Raw genomic sequence first — 27,694 nt, 5'->3', positions numbered from 1 at the left:
ATGTCAATTATCTAGTGCAGGGAGTGTTTAAATCAAAGAACATTGTACAATAGGGACCAGCCAAATGAGGCATTGCAGTTGTTAAGATACTGCCTCATATTTGGGAGTATGGCGTTTACTCTGTCCAGCCATCCTGATTTAGGTTTTCCTAAATCATTTCAGGCAGATGCTGTTATAGTTCGTTCAGCAAGCCGTGGCTGACTACCTGCCCTGTCCTCATAAAAATGTACTTCCGAATTCTGTCGTTATGTGTATTTTGAGCTATTAATTTTCATTGTATTAACCCTTTTGATGCTGTGTGCATCTATACATGCCCTGATATGCTGTTCCCCAGGCCCTTGGGTTGTGTGTAAGCGCACCACTTCAGTGTGTTTGCGTGTACGCACCCTCTCACTGCTGCAGGTGAGTTATGTACTACATTGTGTGCGATCATTTGCACAAAAAAAAACCCTCATTTTGATATTTTGAATCATTTGTAAAATGATGACCACATGCTTCACAATGTGTAAGGACATGAATGGGTGATATGTGTGAGAGCATCTTTTGGATATAAAACCCAGTAACTCAAGACCAAAATAGGATATTGTTCTGCTCTGAATTTCAAATAAAATTTTGATGTCTTATCTAAATGTTATTCACTGCAGTTCTTGAGCTAAAATCAACTTTACGCATCATTTACGCGTTGTGTTTTTAACTCTGCAAAGTCTTTAAAACTTTGTGCAATGTTTACTTAATTTTATGCACCGCAGTAACTATGGTGTATAATGAAAAGAAATTCAGTCCTTTATTGAGCAAAAATATCAGACTGTAAGATGTGCAAAATAAAATTGATGACTCTCAGCACAGGCACCAGCATTTGGCAAGCAGTATAGCCATAACAAAAGATGTCTCAGAGTGGAATGCAGAGAGCGCATCTGTAGCAGTGAAAAGATTAAGATGACAAATCCTATATCTTTGTTAGATGATCCTGGGATGGATAAATAAATCAACTCCATCAAATCAGATTGTTTGTTTACTGTATTTTATGAGGTAGGGATATGGGCCAGCCCAACATATACCAAAGTGAATGTGGAAAACCATCTAGACCCCACAGTCAGGCTGACCATTGCACCAAACCAATGCACGATCCAATCCCATTCTGGCTCTCCTTCCTCTCCCAAAAGCCAGTGCACTGCATGTTATGCCATATAAGCAGATGTTTCTCCAACATATCATTGTTTCTCCAACATATCATGTGCTCTTGCAATCCCCCTGGCCTAAACCTCTGCTAATATGTTCCCACTGCCTCACCTTACCTCTTTCAGATTGTTTGTTTACTGTATTTTATGAGGTAGGGAACCTCCCACAGAAGAACCCCAAAAGTGCCCCACTTGTGACAGGATACTTTCCGGGACTGGATCAGACTCTGAATGTGGCTCTCCAGCAGGGATACGACTTCCTCAAATCCTGCCCTGAAATGAGATCCATCCTTCATGAAATCCTCCTCACTCGACCAAGAGTGTCTTTCCGCCGTCCACCTAACATTCGTAACCTCTTAGTTCATCCCTATGAAATCCCCAAACCACCTTCCCTACCCTCTGGCTCCTACCCTTGTAACCACCCCCGGTGTAAAACCTGTCCCATGCACCCTCCCACCACCACCTACTCCAGTCCTGTAACCCGGAAGGTGTACACGATCAAAGGCAGAGCCACGTGTGAAAGCACCCACGTGATTTACCAACTGACCTGCCTACACTGTGAAGCTTTCTATGTGGGAATGACCAGCAATAAACTGTCCATTCGCATGAATGGACACAGGCAGACAGTGTTTGTTGGTAATGAGGATCACCCTGTGGCTAAACATGCCTTGGTGCACGGCCAGCACATCTTGGCACAGTGTTACACCATCCGGGTTATCTGGATACTTCCCACTAACACCAACCTGTCAGAACTCCGGAGATGGGAACTTGCCCTTCATTATATCCTCTCTTCTCGTTATCCGCCAGGCCGCAATCTCCGCTAATTTCAATTTGCCGCCGCTCATACCTCACCTGTCTTTCAACAACATCTTTGCCTCTGTACTTCCGCCTCGACTGACATCTCTGCCCAAGCTCTTTGCCTTTACAAATGTCTACTTGTTTCTGTGTATGTGCGGATGGATATGTGCGTGTGTGCGAGTGTATACCTGTCCTTTTTTCCCCCTAAGGTAAGTCTTTCCACTCCCGGGATTGGAATGACTCCTTACCCTCTCCCTTAAAACCCACATCCTTTCGTCTTTCCCCTTCCTTCCCTCTTTCCTGATGAAGCAACCGTTGGTTGCGAAAGCTTGAATTTTGTGTGTATGTTTGTGTTTGTTTGTGTGTCTATCGACCTGCCAGCACTTTCGTTTGGCAAGTCACATCATCTTTGTTCTTAGATATATTTTTCCCACGTGGAATGTTTCCCTCTATTATATTCATATAAGCAGGAGTTGATAATAATTACCAGTAATAAATAAAATTCAAATTATTGTATTAACATCCTGGTCAGGTTAACACATTTAATTTATTCGGAATGTTCATTTCAGCATGCTCCCTGCTGTAGAGCAAAAGATTGACAATGTAGTTGTGATGTATGATGTGACTGATGGTACAGTTATATATGCATCGAAGTTTGAAAATTTAGAAGAAACTGGGAAGTGAGTGATTGAAAAAGTTTGAAGTGTAATTAAAGCTGGCTGATGCTCATCTACATCTACATCTACATTTATACTCCGCAAGCCACCCAACGGTGTGTGGCGGAGGGCACTTTACGTGGCACTGTCATTACCACCCTTTCCTGTTCCAGTCGCGTATGCTTCGCGGGAAGAACAACTGTCTGAAAGCCTCCGTGCGCGCTCTAATCTCCCTGATTTTATATTCGTAATCTCCTCAGGAGGTATAAGTAGGGGGAAGCAATATATTCGATACCTCATCCAGGAACGCACCCTCTCGAAACCTGGCGAGCAAGCTACACCGCGATGCAGAGCGCCTCTCTTGCAGAGTCTGCCACTTGAGTTTGTTAAACATCTCCGTAACGCTATCACGGTTACCAAATAACCCTACGACGAAACGCGCCGCTCTTCTTTGGATCTTCTCTATCTCCTCCGTCAACCCGATCTGGTACGGATCCCACACTGATGAGCAATACTCAAGTATAGGTCGAACGAGTGTTTTGTAAGCCATCTCCTTTGCTGACGGACTACATTTTCTAAGGACTCTCCCAATGAATCTCAACCTGGCACCCGCCTTACCAACAATTAATTTTATATGATCATTCCACTTCAAATCGTTCCGCACGCATACTCCCAGATATTTTACAGAAGTAACTGCTACCAGTGTTTGTTCCGCTATCATATAATCATACAATAAAGGATCCTTCTTTCTATGTATTCGCAATACATTACATTTGTCTATGTTAAGGGTCAGTTGCCACTCCCTGCACCAAGTGCCTATCCGCTGCAGATCTTCCTGCATTTCGCTACAATTTTCTAATGCTGCAACTTCTCTGTATACTACAGCATCATCCGCGAAAAGCCGCGTGGAACTTCCGACACTATCTACCAGGTCATTTATATATATTGTGAAAAGCAATGGTCCCATAACACTCCCCTGTGGCACGCCAGAGGTTACTTTAACGTCTGTAGACGTCTCTCCGTGCTGTGTTCTGTTTGCTAAAAACTCTTCAATCCAGCCTCACAGCTGGTCTGATATTCCGTAGGCTCTTACTTTGTTTATCAGGCGACAGTGCGGAACTGTATCGAACGCCTTCCTGAAGTCAAGAAAAATAGCATCTACCTGGGAGCCTGTATCTAATATTTTCTGGGTCTCATGAACAAATAAAGCGAGTTGGGTCTCATACGATCGCTGTTTCTGGAATCCATGTTGATTCCTACATAGTAGATTCTGGGTTTCCAAAAACTACATGATACTCGAGCAAAAAACATGTTCTAAAATTCTACAACAGACCGACGTCAGAGATATAGGTCTATAGTTTTGCGCATCTGCTCGACGACCCTTCTTGAAGACTGTGACTACCTGTGCTCTTTTCCAATCATTTGGAACCTTCCGTTCCTCTAGAGACTTGCGGTACACGGCTGTTAGGAGGGGGGCAAGTTCTTTCGCGTACTCTGTGTAGAATCGAATTGGTATCCCGTCAGGTCCAGTGGACTTTCCTCTGTTGAGTGATTCCAGTTGCTTTTCTATTCCTTGGACACTTATTTCAATGTCAGCCATTTTTTCGTTTGTGCGAGGATTTAGAGAAGGAACTGCAGTGCGGTCTTCCTCTGTGAAACAGCTTTGGAAAAAGGTGTTTAGTATTTCAGCTTTACGCGTGTCATCCTCTGTTTCAATGCCATCATCATCCCGGAGTGTCTGGATATGCTGTTTCGAGCCACTTACTGATTTAACGTAAGACCAGAACTTCCTAGGATTTTCTGTCAAGTCGGTACATAGAATTTTACTTTCGAATTCACTGAACGCTTCACGCATAGCCCTCCTTACGCTAACTTTGACATCGTTTAGCTTCTGTTTGTCTGAGAGGTTTTGGCTGCGTTTAAACTTAGAGTGAAGCTCTCTTTGCTTTCGCAGTAGTTTCCTAACTTTGTTGTTGTACCACGGTGGGTTTTTCCCGTCCCTCACAGTTTTGCTCGGCATATATGTGGCAAAATGTTTAACTGTTTTCAAATACTTTGGAAATATTGTGAGTTGTGTGATTAATACTACTAACTGTGTTGACAATACTGTCCCCAATAGTGTATACTTCATCAATAGCTTCCCAAGGAAAGTAGCAGTAATATCTGCTCTGGTCCTATGCTGCACTTCAGATGCTGCTCCCCAGTAGCTGACTGTGGATGGTGCACAGAAAGGTCTTTTAGATTAGACGACTCTCCATCCAGTCCAGATACCTATAGTTGTAGTGTAGAGGACCCAAAAGTGCCCGTATAAGATCGAAAGAAATGCCCCGTATGGGCAAGAGTACTAAAATCCTAGTGTTAAAGTGCCAAGGCATTTGCAGCATAGTCCATAATTTGAAGTGCTCCTAAGATAGTTGAAATCCGAAATTGACAGCAGTGAGATATTTGGGGAAAATTTAAGGTTATATCAGAAAGATAGGCTAATGGTAAATGGAGATGGTTTATTAGTTACAGTAGACAAGCAACTCAAGCCCACCGAGATAGATTTTTAAGTTGTGTGTGAGATTGTCATGTTGTGGGTGGGTTTAAACTTGTAGTTGGAATTTGCTTACCAGCAGACTCACTTTAGGTGTAACCAAAAACTATTGAGAAAACCTAATTTCACTAGTATGTAAATTGCCCGGTTGTACTGTGGTCACTTGAGGAAACTTTAATCATCCAAACATCAGTTGGAAAAATTACAGTTTTTAAAGAGGTGGGCGTGACAAGGCGTACTGTGAAAAATTATTGAACACATTCTCTGATAATTACCTAGAACAGATTGTTCGTAAGTCAATGTACGATGGAAATATATTGGTTCAGGTAGCAACAAATAGACCTGACCCCTTTGGGAATGTCCCCATAGAAACTGGTATCAGTGATTTTAACACAGTTGTAACAACAATGATTACCAAAGTACAAACAGCGATGAAAACAAGAAGAAAGGTTTGTGTTGTCAGGAAACTAGATAAGGAGGCAGTAATGTTGCCTTTCAATAAAGAACTTAAAAATTTAACTTGGGAGAGGAGCATGTGGACGAATGGTGGCCCATGTTCAAAAGAATAGTTGACCTTGCTCTTAATAGATATATGTACCTGGTAGAACAGCTCATAATGTGAGGGTCTGTCCAAGGGATACAGTCAGTGGAGAGAGAGAGAGAGAGAGAGAGAGAGAGAGACTACTCCATAATAGGTGTAAATGAAGCATAGGATAGGGGGGTGGTGAATGAAACATTTGGCTGTCAAGAGAGCAATGTGTTGAAGTCTTCAGTGATTATCACAGCAGAATATTATTAAGGATCTCTCACAAAACCCGAATAAATTCGTAAATATGTAAAGGTTGTTAATGGTACCACCAAGTTAGTGTCCAGACATTCTTGGAACAGATAGGGAAAGAACTTTGAAGGTTGCAAAGCAAAAGCAGAAATGCCGTGCATTGTTTTCAAGTGTTTCTTTACAAATGAAAATCAAGGGATATTGTAGCAGTTGAGTTCTAGAATGACTGCAAAGATGAGAGGTATAGGTATTAGTGTTGTAGGTGCTGAGAAGCAGTTCAAATTGCTGAAATCAATCAAATCTCCAGTGCACATGGAATACCTGCCAGATTCTGTCCCAAATTGACAGAGTTAGCCCCTCTTATACCTAGAATTTGTCATAGAGCCTTACCAAAAACCATGCTCAGTAGTTGGAAGAAGCACAGGTGACATCTGTCTAAAGGGTAGCAGGTCCACAAATTTGCCATCCAGTATCATTAACAGCCATTTGTTGGAGAAGATAGATTTTCTGAACTCAAAACACAACAACAAACAGAATGACCATCTCCATACCAACCAGTGTGGATTCTGAAAAAAATTGATTATGTGAAACCCATTTCACAGTTCTTTTCCCTCACGGCATTCTGAATGTAATGTAACAAGGCAGTCAGATAGATGTAATACTTTTCGATTTCCAAAAAGCATTTGGCTCAGTACTAATTTGCACTTATAATCATAAGTATGATTGAATTGGATATCAAGCATAATTTGTGACTGGGCTGAAGAGTTTTTGGTATGGAGGATGCAACAAGTTATCTTCGTTGTAGAGTCATCGACAAATGTAGAAGTAATTTCAGGTGTGCCCAGGGGAAGAATGTCGGAATTCTTGCTGTTTATGTTGTATTAATGAACTTGCTGACAATATTAATAGTAAGCTCAAACACTTCACAGATAATGCAGTTGTCTAAAATGTACTGTTGAAAAAATCTGAATGGAGTACTGTATCAAAAAAAAAAAAAAAAAAACTATATAAATATTTAATCAGACCTAGGAAGCCTACTTACAAAGCTTAAAGAACCAACTTTAAATGATGAATCTGGGAATACACTACAAACCCCTATGTGTCACTACAGTAAGGATAGTTAGGACAAAATTAGTTTAATTATAGTGCACACAGAAACGTTTAAACAGGCATTTCTCCCGCACTTTCTGCGTGAATGGAACTAGAAGCAGCCCTAAATGGGAAGTACCCTCTGCCACGCACTTCACAGTGGTTTTCAGGTTATGAATGTAGGAGGATAGGTCAGCTCTTTTGCTCAGTTAATAACTCACAAGAATGCAAACGGACAATAGAAGTGATATTATTATTATTATTATTATTATTTTAGGATGGTGACTGTGTTCTTCTAAGGCACTATGCCTAATCTGATTAGACTTTTCCGTACACACAGGATCAAACTTCAAATTTATTGTCAACAATGATACATCAGTAACCCCATTGAAGTAGACTTGTTTTTTTAATTTTATGTTGTAGAAAATAGAAGATTTTATGAACTCAAAACACAACTAACAGAATGACCATCTTCATACCAACCAGTGTGGATTCTGAAAAAAATTGATTATGTGAAACCCATTTCACACTTCTTTTCCCTCACAGCGTACCGAACGTAATGTAACAAGGCAGTCAGGTAGATGTAATACTTTTGCACCTTAAGAATTGAAAAATGTAACAAACAACAATCATCACATAGATATTAATAATATTATACCTTCTGTGAACTAACAGTGTAGCTGTTCAATGAAATCTTTCTATTTATGTATGTGCAGCAAGCTTCCCATCTTCTGGGCTAATGTGGACTTGAGACTGAGAAACATGAGTGATCCAAAATGCAATTGTTTTTACCAGAAACTAGTATTTTCCGTATTTACAAAACGTGCCACATTCAAGTCTCATTGCGTTAGTTGCACATTATTCGCTAGAAACTGGCGATTGATTTAGAAATTTAATCCTAAAACTTGCTTTTTTTTTCATTTCAGTTGCTTTCGGTTCCCCTTCAAGAAATAGTCCTCCAAGTTTACGTTTTCTTTCCATTCAAGTTTTTCCTGAGGATGGTGCTCATTTTCTAGTGTGTCAGAAAATATGTATAATTTCACAAAATTCGTCTTGCATACTCTGATAATAGATCAAATTATTTCCATGCCAAGGTGTGCATATAATGGGTTCATCGACCACCTTGTCTTCACTCTTGCTCTACTGAAAACATTTCATGCACTGTACCTGTGTCACTTAGCTGCTCAAATACTGATTTACAGGTGTTGCTACGTGACCACTCATGCAAATTTTTATACTCTGTGTCTTCACCACCAGAAATTTGTATTCTAAATGAAAATATTTGTTCTAATTGTAACAAATACTTAGTTTTTCATTTCTATGTTTTCAAAAATAACCAAACATGTATGGATAATCCACAAGCACAATAGTCCACACCCGGATAATTGAAGAAAGTTTTATCAAAACTCAGTTTACTCAAAAAAGCAAATTTTTGAAGAAACAAATTTTTTAACTGTCATACCAAACTATCAATTGCGTATGTGAGATAACTTAACATTTACACAGATTTTGTAGGAACAATTCTGATTGTGTGTATGACATTTTGAAAATTTTCATTGCTTATTTCAGAGTAGACGGACAGACTTTGCAATTTTTTTTAAAAGTTGATAAATCCAAAGATGAAAGTCTAAAGCTCTGTTAGTATACATTGATTTTTTTCTGTTTCTTTATCTTCAGCATTAATTGCCAAGGAAGCTACTTTACTGTTCATTTTGCGTAGAAATACAGTAATGTACTACAATATAACACTTCAGTATCATACTCTCCCATAAATGTTTGATAAGCAAAAGTGTGAAACAGCAACAAGCATTACTGGAATACAACACAAAATGCTGGATACAACAATACTAAATTGGAAATCTATTGATCACCTTCAACAATGTCCTTATAAAACTCTTCTGCTCTTTCTGGCATGTTAAAATGCCTTGTAAGTTTTAAGACATACTTTTCCTTTTCCTTGCTGACAATGTTGTTCTTTTCCAAGGTGGCTGCTTTCTTCACTTCCTGGCTGCAGTTCATCGTCTACAGGACTTCCATTAAAAGTGTCAGAGAGCAATGACAGTACCTTCTTCTTAGACTTTTCACAAGCCATCGCTCATATAGGCAGTTACTTTGAAAGCCATCGTAGATTGTAGGACTTCTAGTCCACTGGACTTCAGATCCTTTGCTTCTTAATCTTTATTTTTATATCTTTGTGATGCCATGTTCCAGCACTTCATAGTATTCATTTGGTTAAGCAGTATTTTAACTTTTTCAGTAGTATTTATCCAGTCTACCAAACACTTTGTCAAGATTATATGTGAGACCACAAATAGGGAACTATGTACTAGCTTATTCAGTTACTTGCTTACTCCCATGAAGACCATTAGCATGCACATCAGTACTGTGTTTTTATTTTAGACAGGTACAGTAGGCAGAAAATAAATGAATTTTATTCGGACCATTTTTCTGGCTGGGACACCTGAAGGTTTCTGAGAAAATCTGATAAGAGCTGAGGCTACTTCATTGCATCCTTTTGGTGCTTCTGTTTGGAGCCAAGTATAAAGCTTTCCTTTCCTTTGTCTGCTGTCAGGAATGAATCATAATGCAAAAGTTGTACAATCAAACCTATCTTGAAGAATACTTCACCTACAGAGAGCATTGGTATTTGCTGATTTTATAGTACTGTATACCAAAACATACTTTAACCACATTTGGATTTTCTTCCTTTATTGTTGCATAGAACTTTTTTGCATAAATTTTGTGCAACCTGTGGTGTTTTATTAATTGATTTTTTCTTCCAGATATTGATTTGAGAGTCTGTCTTTGGCCATCTCTGATGTTGCCTGAAATGTGGTACAAAGAGGTACTGTCCAGCCATCTTTTTCCTTTATGCTGTACTTTATTAAAACAGTATTATTCCTTTTTGGTTCTTTCGTGATGTTCCTTCTCCTTGACAAAGATGGCTTGAACTGAGCAATAATCAGGAATTAATGTTGTTGCATAAATCAATAATTTATTTCTATTGTTGGTTCTGGTGACAAGTGCTTTCCTACAGTTTATGTTGTTCTTTTCTGTTGAAACATTGTTGATATCCCTTTACGTGTTTCAGAAGAAAAGCACAGTTTGCATGTATTAACTTTTGCTTTAACTAGTGAGAGCAAATACTGAGTTTTGAAAAAACTCATAGTTTTCAATGCCCTATAACAACAGCAAATATCAGTTTTTGACAAATCCATTTCAACAGGTCATGTATGGCAACAAGCTTGATCTGTAACAACAAAAATCTAAGTTTTGAACCATTGAGCACTTACTGACTTTTGCAGAAATGCTCCCCATTTGGTAGCTTGTTTTATTCTTAATAAACTGAGAGCATTTTTGTTTAGAATAAGCTGTTTGTAACTGTGAAGTAGTGAATTTTTGTCCTGGAGGCTATTTTGGACAAATAATACAGATCCTCATTTACAGCACATTGTGTTCATATAGGAAAAGAATAAACAGTAACAGTTAAGCAAATCTTCAGTGTATTCACTTTCTCATTTGGTATTTGGATAGGAGGTTTTGTATCACTCTCATGACTGCATCATTTGTTCTTACTGAACTAATTTTCTTCTGTACCCCATATTTTCATAGGGTAGTCATGTTAATTTTTGTATTTGGTAATGTTAGTGATAGAGGGTGGCTGGATACCCTCCCTGTTGCCACCAATTCCCCCACCCCCTCAAGGACAGTGTGTGTGTATACCCCCATCTGCTTGTGTGTAGTGTTGCGTTGTGAAAGTGTTTGTACATTTTCTAAATGTTTGCATATCATGTAACTGAGATGGGAGATGGGTACCAGCCTGGTGTTTACATAGATGGTTGTGAAAAACTGCCTAAAAACGACATCCAGGCTGGCTTATACACCAGACATAGTTCATCTGCTGAGCAGATTTGGTCAGGGTGTGCCCCTCCCCCCCCAAATCCTGGAAGCAGTGTGCTAATGCACGTGTTTCTCTTATCAAGCTCATCCTTTTTCGATATCAAATTATTGCTGTTTAATATAACATCTGGATGAGGTGTGGGAAAAATGATAGTAACTGGACAATATTAAAAATTTATCATTGTGCAATTTTTTAAAAATATTTTTAATATAAGTATAATTAAATGTTTTCTGCACCCAGGCTTGGCAAAGTGTAAAACCAAGACGATGGAAAGCTGGAGGTACTGAGTTTACGAACCCAGTTGTTATGTCAGAATCGGAAGTAGTGATACATAATGGTGAACTGCTGTCTGGAGTGCTTGACAAAACACATTATGGTGCATCAAGATATGGCCTTGTCCATTGTGTTTATGAGGTAAGAAGCATTCAGAATTTGGGATTCTAATGCCATTCCATCAGTTATGTTTTCAAACATGGGTTGATTCAGCCTAGTTTATTGGATAGTGTATGATGAAGTCCAGTAGCTCTTATAATTACCTTACATATTATAGTAATGGGGAAAAAAATGTTATTGACAGTTTAAGAGATAGATTCCATAAATAGTTTTCATTAAACATTGGCCAAAGTGACTGTGGCATAAATCTGATGTTGAATATGGTTTGAAATGGCTTGGAGTACAACCTGTCAGTGTTACTACAGGAAGACGAAAACATCTACCGGCTTGCACATACTCTGGGCACCTGTCTGACAGACTGTGCATCCCCATGATTTCTCAATATTCACATAGCTCTGACTGCTATGAATAATGGAAAGTACAGGTCGGAATAGCAACAATATTATGAAAAGGGTAGATTACTATTCACTGTAAAGATGACACATTGAGTTGCAGAGAGGCACAATGAAAAGACTGTTACACATTGAGCTTTCGGTCAAAGCCTTCCTCAGAAAAGAAAGGAAAAAAGCACACACACACACACACACACACACACACACACACACACACACACACACATGTGACTGTGATCTCTGGCCAGAATGCAGCTGTGTTAAATGGCAGTAGCAACCCGGAGTGGTGCCTGAAAGGGGGAGGGTTAGCAAGGTAGAGGTGCAGAAAGAGAAGTGAGCACTGTCTGGTGGAGCATACAGGGACTACGTAGACAGTGGCAAGACAAGGCTGCAAGGTGCAGTGGCAGGAGGCTGTTGGGACGAAAGGGGGGAAGGGGCTGAAGGAAGAAGAAAGCAGCAAAGAAGGGGTAAAAACCAGTGGGTGCTTTTGCAGAGAGTGTCGCACAGTGATGTTGAGGGTATATGAATTGGGATGAGGTGACATTTGGGGGGGGGGGGGGGGCAGAAAATGGTGGGTGGAAGGTGTGACTACAGTAACTTATTATAGATTGAGGCAGGGATGATTTCTATAACAGAGAATGTGTTGCAAGAGTAACTCCCTCTTATGTAGTTAAGAAAAGCTGGTGGTGGAGAAAAAGATCAAGATGGTTCGGGTTGTGAAGCAGCCATTGAAATCAAGTATGTTATGTTCAGCTGCATATTGCATCACAGGCTGGTCCAATTTGTTCTGGACCACAGTTTGGCAGTGGCCATTCACCGTGGTGGACAGCTGGTTGTTGTCATACCAATATGAAATATAATAAACTTTATGTAACCAAGGTCCCACAAATATATACTTTTGACATTGTCAGCGGGGGGGAGGGGATCTATAGTATTATAAACACTGAATAAATTTTCAACTGCAAAGATCGCTAGATAGATAGCATATGGACTATCAGGCCAATTGTGTGATTGGATTGAAGAGTTCCTAGATAACAGAATGCAGCATGTCATTCTCAATGGAGAGAAGTCTTCTGAAGTAAGAGTGATTTCAGGTGTGCCGCAGTGGAGTGTCATAGGACCATTGCTATTTACAGTATATGTAAATGACCTTGTGGATAACATTGGAACTTCACTGAGGCTTTTTGTGGATGATGCTGTAGTATATTGAGAGGTTGTAACAATGGAAAATTGTACTAAAATGCAGGAGGATCTGCAATGAATTGACGCATGGTGTAGGGAATGGAAATTGAATCTCAATGTAGACAAGTGTAATGTGCTGCGAATACACAGAAAGAAATATCGTCGATCATTTAGCTACAATATAGCAGGTCAGCAACTGGAAGCAGTTAACTTCATAAATTATCTAGGAGTAGGCATTAGGAGTGATTCAAAATAGAATGACAATATAAAATTAATCGTCGGTATAGCAGATGCCAGACTCAGATTCATTCGAAGAATCCTAAGGAAATGCAGTCCGAAAACAAAAGAAGTAGATTACACTACACTTGTTCACCCACTGCTTGAATACTGCTCAGCAGTGCGTGACTCGTACCAGATAGGGTTGATAGAAGAGAGAGAGAAGATCCAATGGAGAGCAGCGCACTTCATTACAGGATCATTTAGTAATTGTGAAAGCGCTACGGAGATGATAGATAAACTCCAGTGGAAGACTCTGCAAGAGAGACACTCAGTAGCTTGGTATGGGCTTTTGTTGTAGCTTCGAGAACATATTTTCACCGAGGAGTCAAGCAGTATATTGCTCCCTCCTACGTATATCTCGCGAAGAGATCATGAGGATAAAATCAGAGAGATTAGAGCCCACATAGAGGCATACTGACAATCTTTCTTTCCATGAACAATATGAGACTGGAATAGAAGGGAGAACTAATAGAGGTACTCAGGGTACCCTCTGCCATACACCGTCAGGTGGCTTGTGGAGTATCGGTGTAGATGTAGATGTTGGTATTGTGAGCTATACTAGAAGTCGGCATATCAGTTTTAAAATAACAACTATGTACACACATCTTATTGCACTGATTAAAAGTGCATTTCGGCAACTGGTTTTGACAGGCTTTGCTGTGATGTTCTGGTCTTCAAAAATCGTTATAAAAATGTTCATTGCGAATTGGAACCTCATACCAAGTTGCCATATTAGTGGATAAAATGTAGCACATTATGCAAAGGTTTGTCAGAAATAAAAATTTTTTTAGTCAGAAAGCACCATGTGCACATGGCTATGTCCACATATGTAGCACTAGCAGATGATTGATAAGTCTAAAAAACACAATATATGCAGTAAAATGTACAATAGCACATCTTTTTACATTAGCTTGACATGTTCCATTCATGGGAATGGAACATGTCAAGCTAATGTAATTAGAAGTGCTGTTATTCAATTTACTGTATATTGTGTTTTTTTAGTCGTAACGATCATCTGTGAGTTGTGAGTGCTAAATACACAGTTGCTTTATGATTGTACACATTTTATTTCTGACAAACTTTTGCATAATGTGTTACATTTTATCCATTAATATGACAACTTGGCGTAAGGCTCCAAGTTGCGATGAACACATTTTGTAACATTAATTTTTGAAGAGTGGAAGATGACAGCAAAACCTGTTGAAACTGGTTGTTGAAAATAAATAAGTGTTTATGTGATCATGGCTATAAAAAGTTCTCCAGTGGATGGAGCAAAGCTGGTACATGCCATGGCTGCTTTCACAGATGTGTGGCTTCTGGTGGGACAGGGTAAGCTTGTGCCAGGACTGGAACAGGAAGTGCTGGATAAATGGATTGGGGATATTATGCCTGTGGCAAGGGATCGGGATTGAAAGGGGCACAGTGTAGACTAGGATACTGTGGAGATTGGGTGTGCAATGGACCACCCACTTTAGGAGGGTGGGAAGGAACTCGGGTAGGATGTTCCTCGTTTAAGGGCATGATGGTCAATGCCATTATGAAGGATACAGTTCAGTTGTTCCAGTCTGGAGTGGTACTGGCTGACAAAGGGGGGCCACTCCTTTCTAGCTGATTCTTGGGGGCAGTTGGAGGATTTTGGGTGTCTGGGGATATGCCATGGGAGATCTGTTTGTGGTTTAGGTCCGGGGATAGTGTCTGTCTATGAATGCCTTTGTGAGACCGTCAACATAATGGTTAAGAGAGCTCTTGTTACAGCAGGTATGCAATCCCTCAGTGACCAGGCTGTATGAAAAGGATTTTGTGATGTGGGTGGGATGGCAGTCGGCAAAATGCAGATACTGATATTAGCTGGTGGGCTTAAAGTGGAGACACCCACCTCTGCCTTCATTTGCCCATTTCCTACATTATTTCCCATTTCCCCAATGCCATCCCTGCCACAATGGTCTCTGCACTATCTTTCGTGCAGCACTTCAGAAAAGTATCCCTTTCACTGGCTAGAACTCGGTCCCACATCTTGTTCATGGAATCCCCCCCCCCCCTCCTTCCCCAAGCAATATGTTGTAGCATAACTATAAAAATTTCTTTGTCTGGATACCACCCCTCCTTTCACAATGACCTTCACCTCTTCAGATCCACCCATCTCTGTTCCTTATAAACCTAGTGCTACAAAAATCCATCTCTGTGGCACAAGCTTCCCAAAACTGCCTCTGCCCCTTCCACAAGAATCTGGTACTGTGCAATCCCTCATACGTACATAACATCTGTGAAATTGAATCCCTTGCCTCGTCAACCACTCACAACAACCAGACCCTTCCTAGTTAACCTTTCCAACTTGTCACATCCCTCAAAATTCCGCTATCAACATTTCAATAAGTTCAGAGCTGAAACAATCCCAGATCACTATTGTTAACCTTTCCACCAAAATCCTCAGCCCCACAGAAGTTTCAGTTTTATCCAAAGGTGTCACCATCAGCCCTGCACCCAAATTTAACCATATTGGACTTGTTAAACACCTACTTTCCCTCTTTTGATCCCTGCAATACAAACACTTTTTTTTGTCATCAGACCTACCAACCAAAGCCAACCTAACCCCAACACTGAACCCTGCCTGTACCAATTTATATTACTATCCACCATGATCCCCCCCCCCCCCCCCTGTCCTACCTGATCTATAATTGCATACCAGGTGTTCTTTACGTTCAATTTAGCTTCACCATCATTCTCCAGCTATGTACCAACCAATTGTCTGAAATCTAGCCTTTCATGTCAAAGATACCAACATCTTTATTCACTGGCTCTCCACCATTCCCACCTCCCTATAACTCCTAGTTCCCTGCTGGTCACTGTTGACACCACTTACCTAGACACCAACTTCCCTTATACCCATAGTCTTGCTGCAATTGAAAACTTCGTTTTCCAATGTCCTTTGGACTCCAAAACCACTACCTAATTCCTTGTACTACTAAATAACATATCCTAACACACAACTATTTCACTTTTGACGGAAAAGTACTCAAATAAGTCCACAACACAGCCATGGACACCCGCATGGCACACTCCTATGCCAATCTATTTATGGCTTATCTAGAGAAGACCTTCTTTGCCTCCCAAAACCCCAAATTCTTGTCCAGTTCAGATTTATTGATGATATCTTCATGATACGAACTCAGGACCAAGACACCCTACCATCATTCCTTTACAACCTCAGCACTTTCTTTCCCTTCTGCTTCCTCAACCTAGCCACCTTTCTAGGTGTTGACCTCCTCTTCTCTTGAAAGCTCAATCTACATGTTCATCCACATTAAACCTACCATCTCTACCTCAACGTGGCTCGTGCACCAGAGTGGGTGCATAACCAAATACTTCAACACTTACTGGTGGATAACCAACGTCATATGCTTGCTCCTTTATAACCGTCCCCATCTGGATCTGTACCTTGATGGCCTCTCCCTCAGTGTGGTGGACTTGCAGAATTTTTTGGTACTGGTCTTTGATCCCAGTTGACATGCCTTCCCCATATTCATCAGCTAAAGCAGACATATTGGTTGCACCTCAGTGCTCTACGATGTCTCAGCAATACGAACTGGGGAATGGGCTGCTCTATTCTTTTCTGGCTCTGCAAAGCACTGGTCCAGTCCTGTCTGGGTTGAGGAAGTCATTCAGCATTACCTTCGATGTTACGTATGATGGACCTGATACACCATTGTGGGGTACAACTGGCAACTGGTGCTTTTCGGACTAGCCACATGATTAACCTCCTCGTAGAGGCTATGTTTCCACCATTATGGGTTCTGTGCCATCAACAATTCATCACTTAAGTGTTATATATCCACTGTTCCCCAAAGCACCCAAACTACTCTCCCCTCTTTTCATCTCTGGAGGTCCACTTCCCACAACGATGGCTCAGGTCTGGGGCTATGATTGTCATCCACGTCCAGTCCCATTTCTCAGAACTCCAGCTTCCCCTCTTCCAGGCCTGCTCTTGTACACCCTCATTGCTTATCTCCTGTCCACAGCTCTGTCCTGACCTATCACAGGCTCCAAAAGACTTGGCTCTGCCTCAAGCCCTCCGCCACCAATTCTTCTTCATTCTTGACGTGTTTCTGGATTCAAAAGCAGTCTATATTGAGGCACTATGGTTGCCAGTCACACTGGCTTTGCTTACATTCATGTGTGATGTAATGAACGCCACTCCTCGCCAGATGGCTGCAGTGTTTCCACTGAAAAGTTGGTAGCCGTCTCTCGTGCCATAGGGCATTTCCGTTCCTGCACTGGTGAGCACTCTCTCATCTATAGTAACTCCTTGAAGAGTTCACAAGCTCTTAACCAGTGTTGCCCTCATCATCACTTGCATCTGACTACCCAGGACTTCCTTTTTGCCCTAAAATTGTGTGGCCACTTGGTAGTATTTATATGGTCCTGGGTCATGCTGGGATCTGGCCACTTGATGGCTTTTGTCTGGACCCCGGGTCACGTTGGGATTCCAGGGAATCACCTTGCTGGCTGACTCTCCACATTGGCTACTGGCAAGCCGTCTCTTGAGGTCTGGACATTTGATTGATATTATGCTGTCAAGTTCTAAGGATTTATGATACAGAACGACATACTCACTTTGACGAACAAACTGCAGGCGATAAAGTAGACCACGAATCTGTGTAGGTCCTCCATGGTGGCCTCTTGCAAGGAGTCCATCACCTTTTTTTATCACTTTGTGTAAGAGGCCACCTCTCCCTTATTGGCTCATTGAGAAGTTGTCAGGGTGCCGTGTTACCTCCTCTGCCCTAACCAGGGATGGCTGGCTGGGCTTGGGGGTCTGCCTTGCCCCACCTGATCTTTCGTTCTTCTTCCCCCTTCTTGCACATTCACATTGTGTTTTGTTGGTGTTCTTCCTGTGTTTACCTCACCCTGTCCACATTTCTAATCATTTGTGCGTGTTATTGGATGGGATGCCTCCAATAAGTGGTGGGGGCTAATTGCACTTTCTGTCTTTGAGGGCATCTAGTAGACGTTGAGGTTTTGTGCACTTGGCCCTTCTTTCAAGTGTGCTTTTGCTGACTTGCCTGTTCTAGGTAGGAGGGACTGATGAAAGACATCTTGCTTTGATCCCGTTAATTGTTAAACCAGCAAACCAACCATTCAGCACACCAGCCGTCAACAGTACCTGCATTTCGAGAGGTACCATCCCATCCAAACCAGATATCCCTTCCATAAGTCTGGCCCCTCAGGGATGGACCATCTGCTGTTACAATAACTCCCTTGACCATTATGTGATGGTATGACAAAGGCCATCACAGACAGGCACTATCCCCAGATCTAGTCCACAAATAGATTTTCCATGCCATATCCCCATGCATCCGGCAATCCTGCCACCACCTTGAAGAACTAGCTACAAAGGAGTGCCCCCTTTGTGAGCAATACCACCCCAGACTGGAACAACTGAACCATATCCTTCACCAGGGCTTTGATCACCTATTATCATGCCCTGAAGTGAGGGACATTCTGCTCAAGAGCCATCCCACCCCTCCTAAAGTGATGTGCCTTTGCCCACCTGACCTTCACAAGATCCTAGTCCATCCCTATGTCACTTTCCAACCCAAACCCTTGCCACAGGTATCATATCCCTTTGGAGGACCCAGGTGCAAGACCTGCCCAATCCACCCACCCAGCACTTCCTATTCAGTCCTATCACAGGCTTATCCTAATTCATCAGAGGCCAGGTCTCCTGTGAAAGCAGCCATGTTATTACCATCTCTGCTACAATCATTGCATAGCTTTTTGTATTGGTATGACTACCATGTACCCAAGAGTAAACTGGATCATCCTACGGCACAACATACACTTGAACATAACATGCTTGATTTCAGTGGCTGCTTCACAACCCAGATTGTCGGATTTTCTCTTCCACCATCAGCTGTTCTGAGCTGTGCAAGTAGGGGATATCCTTACAACACATTCTCCACTTGTAAAACCATCCCTGCCCCAGTCTTCAGTAAGCTACTGTCCTCACAGCCTCCAACTAATAGTTTCCGCCCCCTTCTATTACCCTCATTGTGCGCCACTTCCTGCCGACACACCTGCCAGTCTTTTTTTCTTCTCTCCTTTCCCACTCACTGTTCCTGTTCCCTCCTCCGCAGGCTCTTGAGGCTGCTCGTAGCAGTCTTGTCTTGCCACTTTCTACATAGTCCTTGTATGCTCAGCCAGGTGGTACTCACTTATCTTCCCCCACCTCTACCGTGCTATCCTTTCCCCTTCCAGCCACCACTGCAGGTTGCTGCTCCCACCTGGCACAGTTGCATTCTGGCCAGAGATAAAGGTCATGAGTGCATGAGGTGTCCTTGCTTGTGTGACTGTGTGTGTGTTTTTTTCCTTTCTTTTCTGAGGAAGGCTTTGGCTGAAAGCTCAATGTGTAACAGGCTTTTTGTTGTGACTGTTTGCAACTCCATGTGTCATCTTTACGGTGAGTAGCAATCTGTCCTTCTCATAACATTATTGTATGAATACATTTAGTCATAGGGGCCTATGTCTCATAACGAAATATGTGGGAATCTGATTAACTGTGAGCCATTACAAAATACCATCAGATCAGTTGGACATTTCAAAGTATACATTCATGTCTGTGGACTCATTTACAAAGAATGAGTGGTGTTGCAAGGATACAACGTCATGCAGTGCAAGTTTATCTGCATGGAACTACAGCAGAAAGATACGTTGTTCATAGCCTGTTGAAAATTGTGTCACAGTGAAACTCCTGTGCATTAAACCTTGCAAACAATTGGGTTAATGATGCTGAGCAGTATTGTCTGCAGTTGGTATCTCCAGAACATCTAGGCCCATGGAATATATTGCTGCAGCATTGGAGATACTGGATGAAAGAAAATCATGAATGACACATACCAAATGGAGGCATGTTTTGTTCCCCAACAGACTGTGATTTTGTGTTGAGCCTCACAACCATCTGGATAGAGTTAGAGTGAGGAAAAACCCAGTGGCATAATGGTGTGCTCGGGGCTTTGCAGTGATAGAAATCTGTAGGAAAAACCCAGTGGCATAATGGTGTGCTTGGGACTTCGCAGTGATAGAAATCTGTAGCTCTGCGTCGAATGTAACAATTATTTGATTTGTTGAAATTATAGGAAAGAAATCTTTTGGCCATTTTTCCTATCATATGGTGCTGCAATTGATGATTCTTTTGTTTTGATGTGTAAAAATACTGATCGTTCAATAGCTGTCATGATGGAGGACATGCAAGACATTATAAATAATATTTGAATGCATGTGGTAAAAGTTTCTTTCCACAGAATGTATGTAAATGTGAAAATCCAGATGCGCAGCGTGAAAAATGAGAACTAGTATTTTCAAAATAATATTTTTGTAGTTCTTGTTCCCAGGAATTTTACCAACAACTTTTTGGTCTTATATTTGATAATTGTATGTATTATTAGTAGCTGTCTTAAGTAATTATGTTACCAATAAATTACATAATGTGGGTTTGAATTTGATAAAAATTTTCCAAAGCCAAGATCACATAGATATTTCTTTACTTACAACAACCGGTTTTGACAGACTTTGCTGTCATCTTCGGGTCTTCAAAAAATTTTGGTATAAAATGTAGTCATTTTGAACTGGAACATCACACGTAGTTGTCAGGTTAGTGACTAAACTGTAGCACACTATACAAAGGTTTGTTACAAATAAAATATTTAAAATCAAAAAGCACCTTGTATATGTAGTGCTCACAGGTGATTGTTACATCATACAGATCACAGTACACAATAAAATATAAAATGCATAGTAGCACATCTGTTTACATTAGCTGGTCAGGGTACAACTGTTATAACTTATAAGCCATCTAAGGCACATGTTCATTGATTAGAACACGTCCAGCTAACATAAAGATTAGATTAGATTAGATTAATACTAGTTCCATGGATCATGAATATGATATTTCGTAATGATGTGGAACGAGTCAAATTTTCCGATACATGACATAATTAAGTTAATTTAACAACATAATTAAGTTAATATAACAACTTTTAATAATTTTTTGTTTTTTTCTTTTTTTAATAATTTTGTGTTTGGTTTTTTTCTTTTTTTTCTTAATTTATATCTAAAAATTCCTCTATGGAGTAGGAGGAGTTGTCATTCAGAAATTCTTTTAATTCCTTCTGAAATACTTGTTGGTTATCTGTCAGACTTTTGATACTATTTGGTAAGTGACCAAAGACTTTAGTGGCAGTATAATTCACCCCTTTCTGTGCCAAAGTTAGATTTAATCTTGAATAGTAAAGATCATCCTTTCTCCTAGTATTGTAGTTATGTGCACTGCTATTACTTTTGAATTGGGTTTGGTTGTAATAACAAATTTCATAAGAGAGTATATATACTGAGAAGCTACTGTAAATATCCCTAGATCCTTAAATAAATGTCTGCAGGATGATCTTGTGTAGACTCCAGCTATTATTCTGATTACATGCTTTGTGTAGACTCCAGCTATTATTCTGATTACATGCTTTTGTGCAGTAAATACTTTAGTCCTCAGTGGTGAATTACCCCAAAATATGATGCCATATGCAAGCAATGAGTGAAAATAGGCATAGTAAGCTAATTTACTAAGATGTTTATCACCAAAATTTGCAATGACCCTTATTGCATAAGTAGCTGAACTCACACGTTTCAGCAGATCATCAATGTGTTTCTTCCAATTTAATCTCTCATCAATGGACGCACCTAAAAATTTTGAATATTGTACCTCAGCTATATGCTTCTGATTAAGGTCTATATTTATTAATGACGTCATACCATTTACTGTACTGAACTGTATGTACTGTGTCTTATCAAAATTCAGTGAGAGTCCGTTTACAAGGAACCACTTAGTAATTTTCTGAAAGACATTATTGACAATTTCATCAGTTAGTTCTTGTTTGTCAAGTGTGATTACTATACTTGTATCATCAGCAAAGAGAACTTACTTTGCCTCTTCATGAATATAGAATGGCAAGTCATTAATATATATTAAGAACAACAAAGGACCCAAAACCGACCCTTGTGGAACCCCATTCTTGATAGTTCCCCAGTTTGAGGAATGTGCTGATCTTTGCATATTATGAGAACTGCTTATTTCAACTTTCTGCACTCTTCCAGTTAGTTACGAATTAAACCATTTGTGTACTGTCCCACTTGAGCTTGTCTAGCAGAATTTCATGATTTACACAATTAAAAGCCTTTGAGAGATCACAAAAAATCCCAATGGATGGTGTTCGTTTATTCAGATCATTCAAAATTTGATTGGTGAAAGCATATATATCATTTTCTGTTGAAAAACCTTTCTGGAAACCAAACTAACATTTTGTTAGTACTTCATTTTTACAGATATGTGAAGCTACTCTTGAATACATTACTTTCTCAAAAATTTTGGTTAAAGCTGTTAGAAGGGAGATTGGACGGTAATTGTTGACATCAGACCTGCCCCTTTTTTATGCAAAGGTATAACAATAGCATATTTCAGTCTATCAGGGAAAACGCTACTGTGCATTTGATTTTGTACTGTGATTTTTATGACGTAACAATCACCTGTGAGTACAACATATATGAACATGGCCACGTGCACGAGGTAAGTGTTTGATTTTAAATGTTTTGTTTATGACAGACCATTGTGTAATGTGCTACACTTTAGCAACCAACTTGACAACTTGGCGTGGGGTTCCAATTCAAAGTAAACACATTTTATAACAAAGATTTTTGATGACCTGAAGATGACAGCAAAGCCTGTCGAAACCAGTTCCTGTAAATAAAGAAATGTTAATGAGATCTGGGATGTAGAAAGTTTTTAGCTAGTTGTACAAATCATTTCTTCTGACTTCTCACCATGAGAAAATTCAAGGGCTTGAATTTCTTAAATCTTTATGTTCTTAATTGAAAATTATGCTCTTGCCTGGTCAACAGTTTTGCGACTCACTTTGTGTAATGTTTGCAGTTTGTTTAAAGTGTGATCTATATCTTTACTTTTTACTGAATATTTCCTAGATGTTTCAAAATGTATCGTATATTGAAATATCAAGGTGAAATAAAAACTTTGCTAGTTTTGCCGAGAGTCATGTCAAACTCATTGCTAAGAGTTGATCATAGTATAAGACAGTATTACACTCAGCTATTCTCCTAGGACAGTATTGAGTGAAAAATATGTATAAAAGTTTTTCTATGTTCAGTGTTAAAGAATTTTTTGTTACTAAATAAATCACATGAAAATATAATATGATAATGATTGAGACAATGTTTTATCCTTCTGTATTGCTATTTATTCATTTCACCATATTGAATTACAGCACAGAAAGAGAAGCTTTCTGTTTTGAATCTTTTTTACTCTTGGTATATAACTCCTTAGGAGGTGATGTAGCAGATGACGAAAAACAGTACTATGTTATTGTCCACTTGCTCCAGAACAAAACAGGTCCAGTCATTGTGCACAATATGTTTTGACTGGTTGCTTGGAAATATGATGTTTATAGTTGTGTCCTCAGTATTGATCAGTTAAGTATAACTCCTCCTATATGTATACAAAACAATATTTTTAATTGCAGTTTTGTGTTCATTTCAGTTGTATGGCGGTGTATGTGCAAGTAAGCTACTTAGCTCCTTTACCAAACTGTTTACATCATTTATGCAAAGGGAAGGCTTCACACTAGGCATTGAAGACATCTTAGTTGTAGAGGATGCAGACAGGCAAAGGACGGCCATCATACAAGAATGCAGAAAGGTACCACATAAAAAAAATTGATTGTAATTCTGCCTATAAATCAATGGAATGTGATTGATTCAGAGTCTCATTAAAAAATATAAATAACAAGTTAATGAGATTAAAGGGAATATCTAAATATTCTACAGATGTGAACTAAAAAGCACACTGAATCTTGTTTATTTACATGTGGCTGAGCAATTCAGATGGGAATATTTTTGAATAAAAAGTCATTTTATCTATATTTCTGTAGAAAAATCTGTAGTTTACACTAAGCTCATGTTTTAACTTAAGCATGTAAGCTTCCCCTGCTTGGTAAGTTAAACTAAAGGGAATCAGTGAGATAGAATTCCTTTATCAACCTGTACAAGGGATTGGACAAATCTGTGACTCTGTCTGAATAAACCTAGCTTGTATTGTATGTTGGAGGGGCAGATAGTACACTCTGACACAAAGTCCAGCTATATTTGCCAAATATCATATATAATTTCTCAGACACAGTTTACAAAATTTAATAATTGCTTTCAAAAATATGTGGAGAGGTTTATTGAATGAGGGTTAATTTGAAATTGAATTAAAATATGCTATTTATTCAGTATCAGAAATAAAGCAACTAGTGATCATAACAAATTAGATGTGTGGAAGAGAATCACCCAATTGAGTTGTAGAATTGAAAAGTAAAGTAGTAAAGTTGGGGTTTTCGGACAGATGTAGAATTTCTGTCTGTATATCCCATGATAGACTTATAAATGCAAAGCCCTGTTCTGCAGTCAATGCTTGTAAATAGGTAGGTGTATGCAGCCATATGATCAAATGAAATATCAATCCAAGTTCCAAAGTGTTAAGAGTATTCCAAGTCAAATGAACTGTCTACTAGTTGTTCAAGGTTAGTCTAAAACTGCACCACCTCCTCCTCCTCCTTTCTCTACCTGGAGGAATAGCAAGTTGTATCCATCTGCATTCTCCATTCCTGTTTCCACATGAAATGTTATTCAGAAATACATGTAACATCTACATGGTTTGTAGACTGCATTTAATGAGAAACCCATTCAAACACCAAGCATCAAAAAGTGGACATTGGAGAGATGCATATTTGGAATTACTGGGAGGGACAGAATAACAAATGGTTCAAAAAACAAAGTGAGGTGGAAGATGTAATTATACCAAAATGAGGTGGAGCTGGGCAGGACATATAGCCAAGCAGTTGGATTGTAGATGAAGCAAGGAAGCTCTTTGCCCTATTTGAAGAGGTAAGAAAGGGTGATATGATAGCATACTGGGAGGTGAGTAAATGACATTAAAAACATGCAGGAACAACACTGATGTTTGTGACTAGATACTATACTGGATGGAGAGATGTTTATTCGGCAGTTGTTGTCAGTTGTCTGATGTCGATGTGGGTATAACACCAGTGTATGAATAGAACCACATTTGTATTGGGGAGGCTCAATTGGAAGAGCTTCTGCTTTAAGGGGACACAGTTGCGAGGGAACTCCCATAAGGAATCAATGCTAAAACGAGCAAACGTCAGGTACACTTTCTGAAGTAACTAATGGAGATAAAGACCTAAAACTTTTACAGTGTACAGCTGAAACATCATTCTCAAATCACATAAAAACTGGTTAATGTATTTTACATATTTCATGAGTAATCATTTTTTGTTGTTCTATAAGACAAACAATTAAAACTTTTCTAAACACCTTGGAGCTTGTAAATCTGTTCTTTTTATCACTACTGGTCCATTTTTTTTTATCTAATTAATCATCATTGTATTAACAAGAGATACTGTAAGTCTGATGTCTGTAGCAGTCATAGTTTTTGAGAAAAGTGTACCAGAAGGTCAAAAAATGTAGTTTTGAGAAAAATGGTATTTAAGTTTTACATGCAAGAAAGTAATGTACAATGTCATACAGACATACTTTTAAAACATTCCAGGGCTATACTGTGGCTCTTTATCTTCTTTTCTTCGTTTCTTTGATCTTCTGGCTATCCTGGCCTCCTTGGTAGCATTTCCTGCAGAAATATTAGCTTAATGGATACGGTCCATGTCAATCGTTTTCAGTCCCCTTTCAGTATTGATACCATCCTTTGTTCCCAAGAGTCTTAATACATCAGTCTTCTTTGACACACCAGCATTGAAGCACATCACTGCATCATGAACACCAAATTTTAGTGTTTCTTTTCTAATGAAAACAGTTTTTGGTAGCCTTGTCCAAATGACAGAATTCAAACTTTCATTTGGATTTTGAGTTTTTCCATGGAGACACTTTTTCAAGAGCTCTTGTTGGCTAAGGTCTCTGAAAATGGGTTTCACAGCTAGCAGGATTTTTTCTGGAATTGAATGTTTGTGCTTATAGCTGGAAGATGTAGCTGGGTTGTTGAATTTGCACCAGCTGTCAAGTCCCCGTGGGCAAAGGTTATGTTGTGGTTCCTCATCTGTTGAAATTTTATGAAAGAATATAGCGCAGATGGCTCTCCTCATTGCTTCTACATTGTTGCAGTTATTTCTAATGACCATACCATAATAAGTCTGGATCCTGTCTATTTCAGCCTTTGTCAGGCCCCCTTTACCACCTAACTTTTTTTCCTTACTTATCTTTAGAAGTCGTGATCCCATTCTTTTCTGTACATGTCCTATACATTCCAGTTTATTAATTTTGACTCTAGGCCCATAAGGTTTATCTTCTACTACTTTCTGATAAGCCTTACTGTCCCCGTCCCCAAGATAGTCTATATAGAGGATACCTCTTGACTGCACAGACCTTTTGAAAATGTTAGCAATACCAGACACTTCCATGCCTCCACTTAAACCATCATAGTCCTTTTTGCACACATGTTGTATAGTGGGATTTTTGCTACAGATGTCACAGAACTTAGTAATAATTTCAATATCCAGAACCTTCCCAGTATCAAAAGAAGTTGCTGACACAATGCCATTCAGGGATGTATGCCCACGTTTCTGCCAACTCCCATCAAAACCAGCAGAAATTTGCCTTGGGTCAGATTTCGTGTCATTCAACTGAACTGCTTCTTTGGCTGCTTTCAACATTGTAGATTCACTTACCTCAGCTACAACTGCACCAATAGTGTTGTTGTAAACATCAAACTTTCTTGGAGGTGGAGGAATGTTCATCACTGCACAAAGAACAGCACCTGCACTTTGCCCTTTTCCAATAGATCTAAGTGCATACACTAATCTTATATTGTTTTCATACAATCTGCTTCTTGTTACGTGGGATGACATTGTATTGGCAGTACAGCTACATTCCAAACATGTCAAAACTAAATTACAAACAATTCCCTTGGTTTTCACCACATCTTCGTGCAAAGTAACGTTTCCACCACAGTTTTTACAATTTGTGTTTTTTTTCAATAAGTTCACGTAATAACCTCATGGAGATCAGAATGTTTGTGTCAGTAACAACAGAAACACTGTTCACACCACATATTGCATTGTCACGCATTTGAGAGGCACTTGGAAAACCGGCAGCACCTAGAAGCTTCTTGCTTGAAGCACTGACACTCGCACTGACTTCACTTTCAATATTATTATCTGCCCTCTGTTCAAAACTAGCAGTTTCGCAGTTTATTTTTACATATTTATTTCCACGAAACTTAGGCTTATATCCAAACTTCCTTATTCTACCCATTGTGTTATAACGTTTCACAAAATCATTACATTTGTATCACCAAAACGTAAACAACTAGGATGAAGAAACTGACAAACGATAGTCGACAATGCAGACAGGCTGGCAAACATCAGAATAACAATTCTCTCTT

At 39.6% G+C, this 27,694-nt stretch overlaps 1 protein-coding gene across 1 annotated transcript in view; it reads left to right on the top strand.

The window, feature by feature from the left end:
* Nucleotides 1–27,694, top strand: part of LOC126412913 (DNA-directed RNA polymerase I subunit RPA1) — a 298,986-nt gene that overhangs the window by 132,598 nt on the left and 138,694 nt on the right. The window contains exons 15-16 of the mRNA XM_050082804.1: nt 11,177–11,350; nt 23,777–23,935. Coding sequence (XP_049938761.1) covers nt 11,177–11,350; nt 23,777–23,935 — 333 coding nt within the window. The remainder of the gene's footprint in view (nt 1–11,176; nt 11,351–23,776; nt 23,936–27,694) is intronic.

This window comes from Schistocerca serialis, chromosome 1, assembly GCF_023864345.2.
Source record: "Schistocerca serialis cubense isolate TAMUIC-IGC-003099 chromosome 1, iqSchSeri2.2, whole genome shotgun sequence".
Taxonomy (NCBI): domain Eukaryota; kingdom Metazoa; phylum Arthropoda; class Insecta; order Orthoptera; family Acrididae; genus Schistocerca; species Schistocerca serialis.
This window is presented reverse-complemented; position numbering and strand designations above follow the sequence as displayed.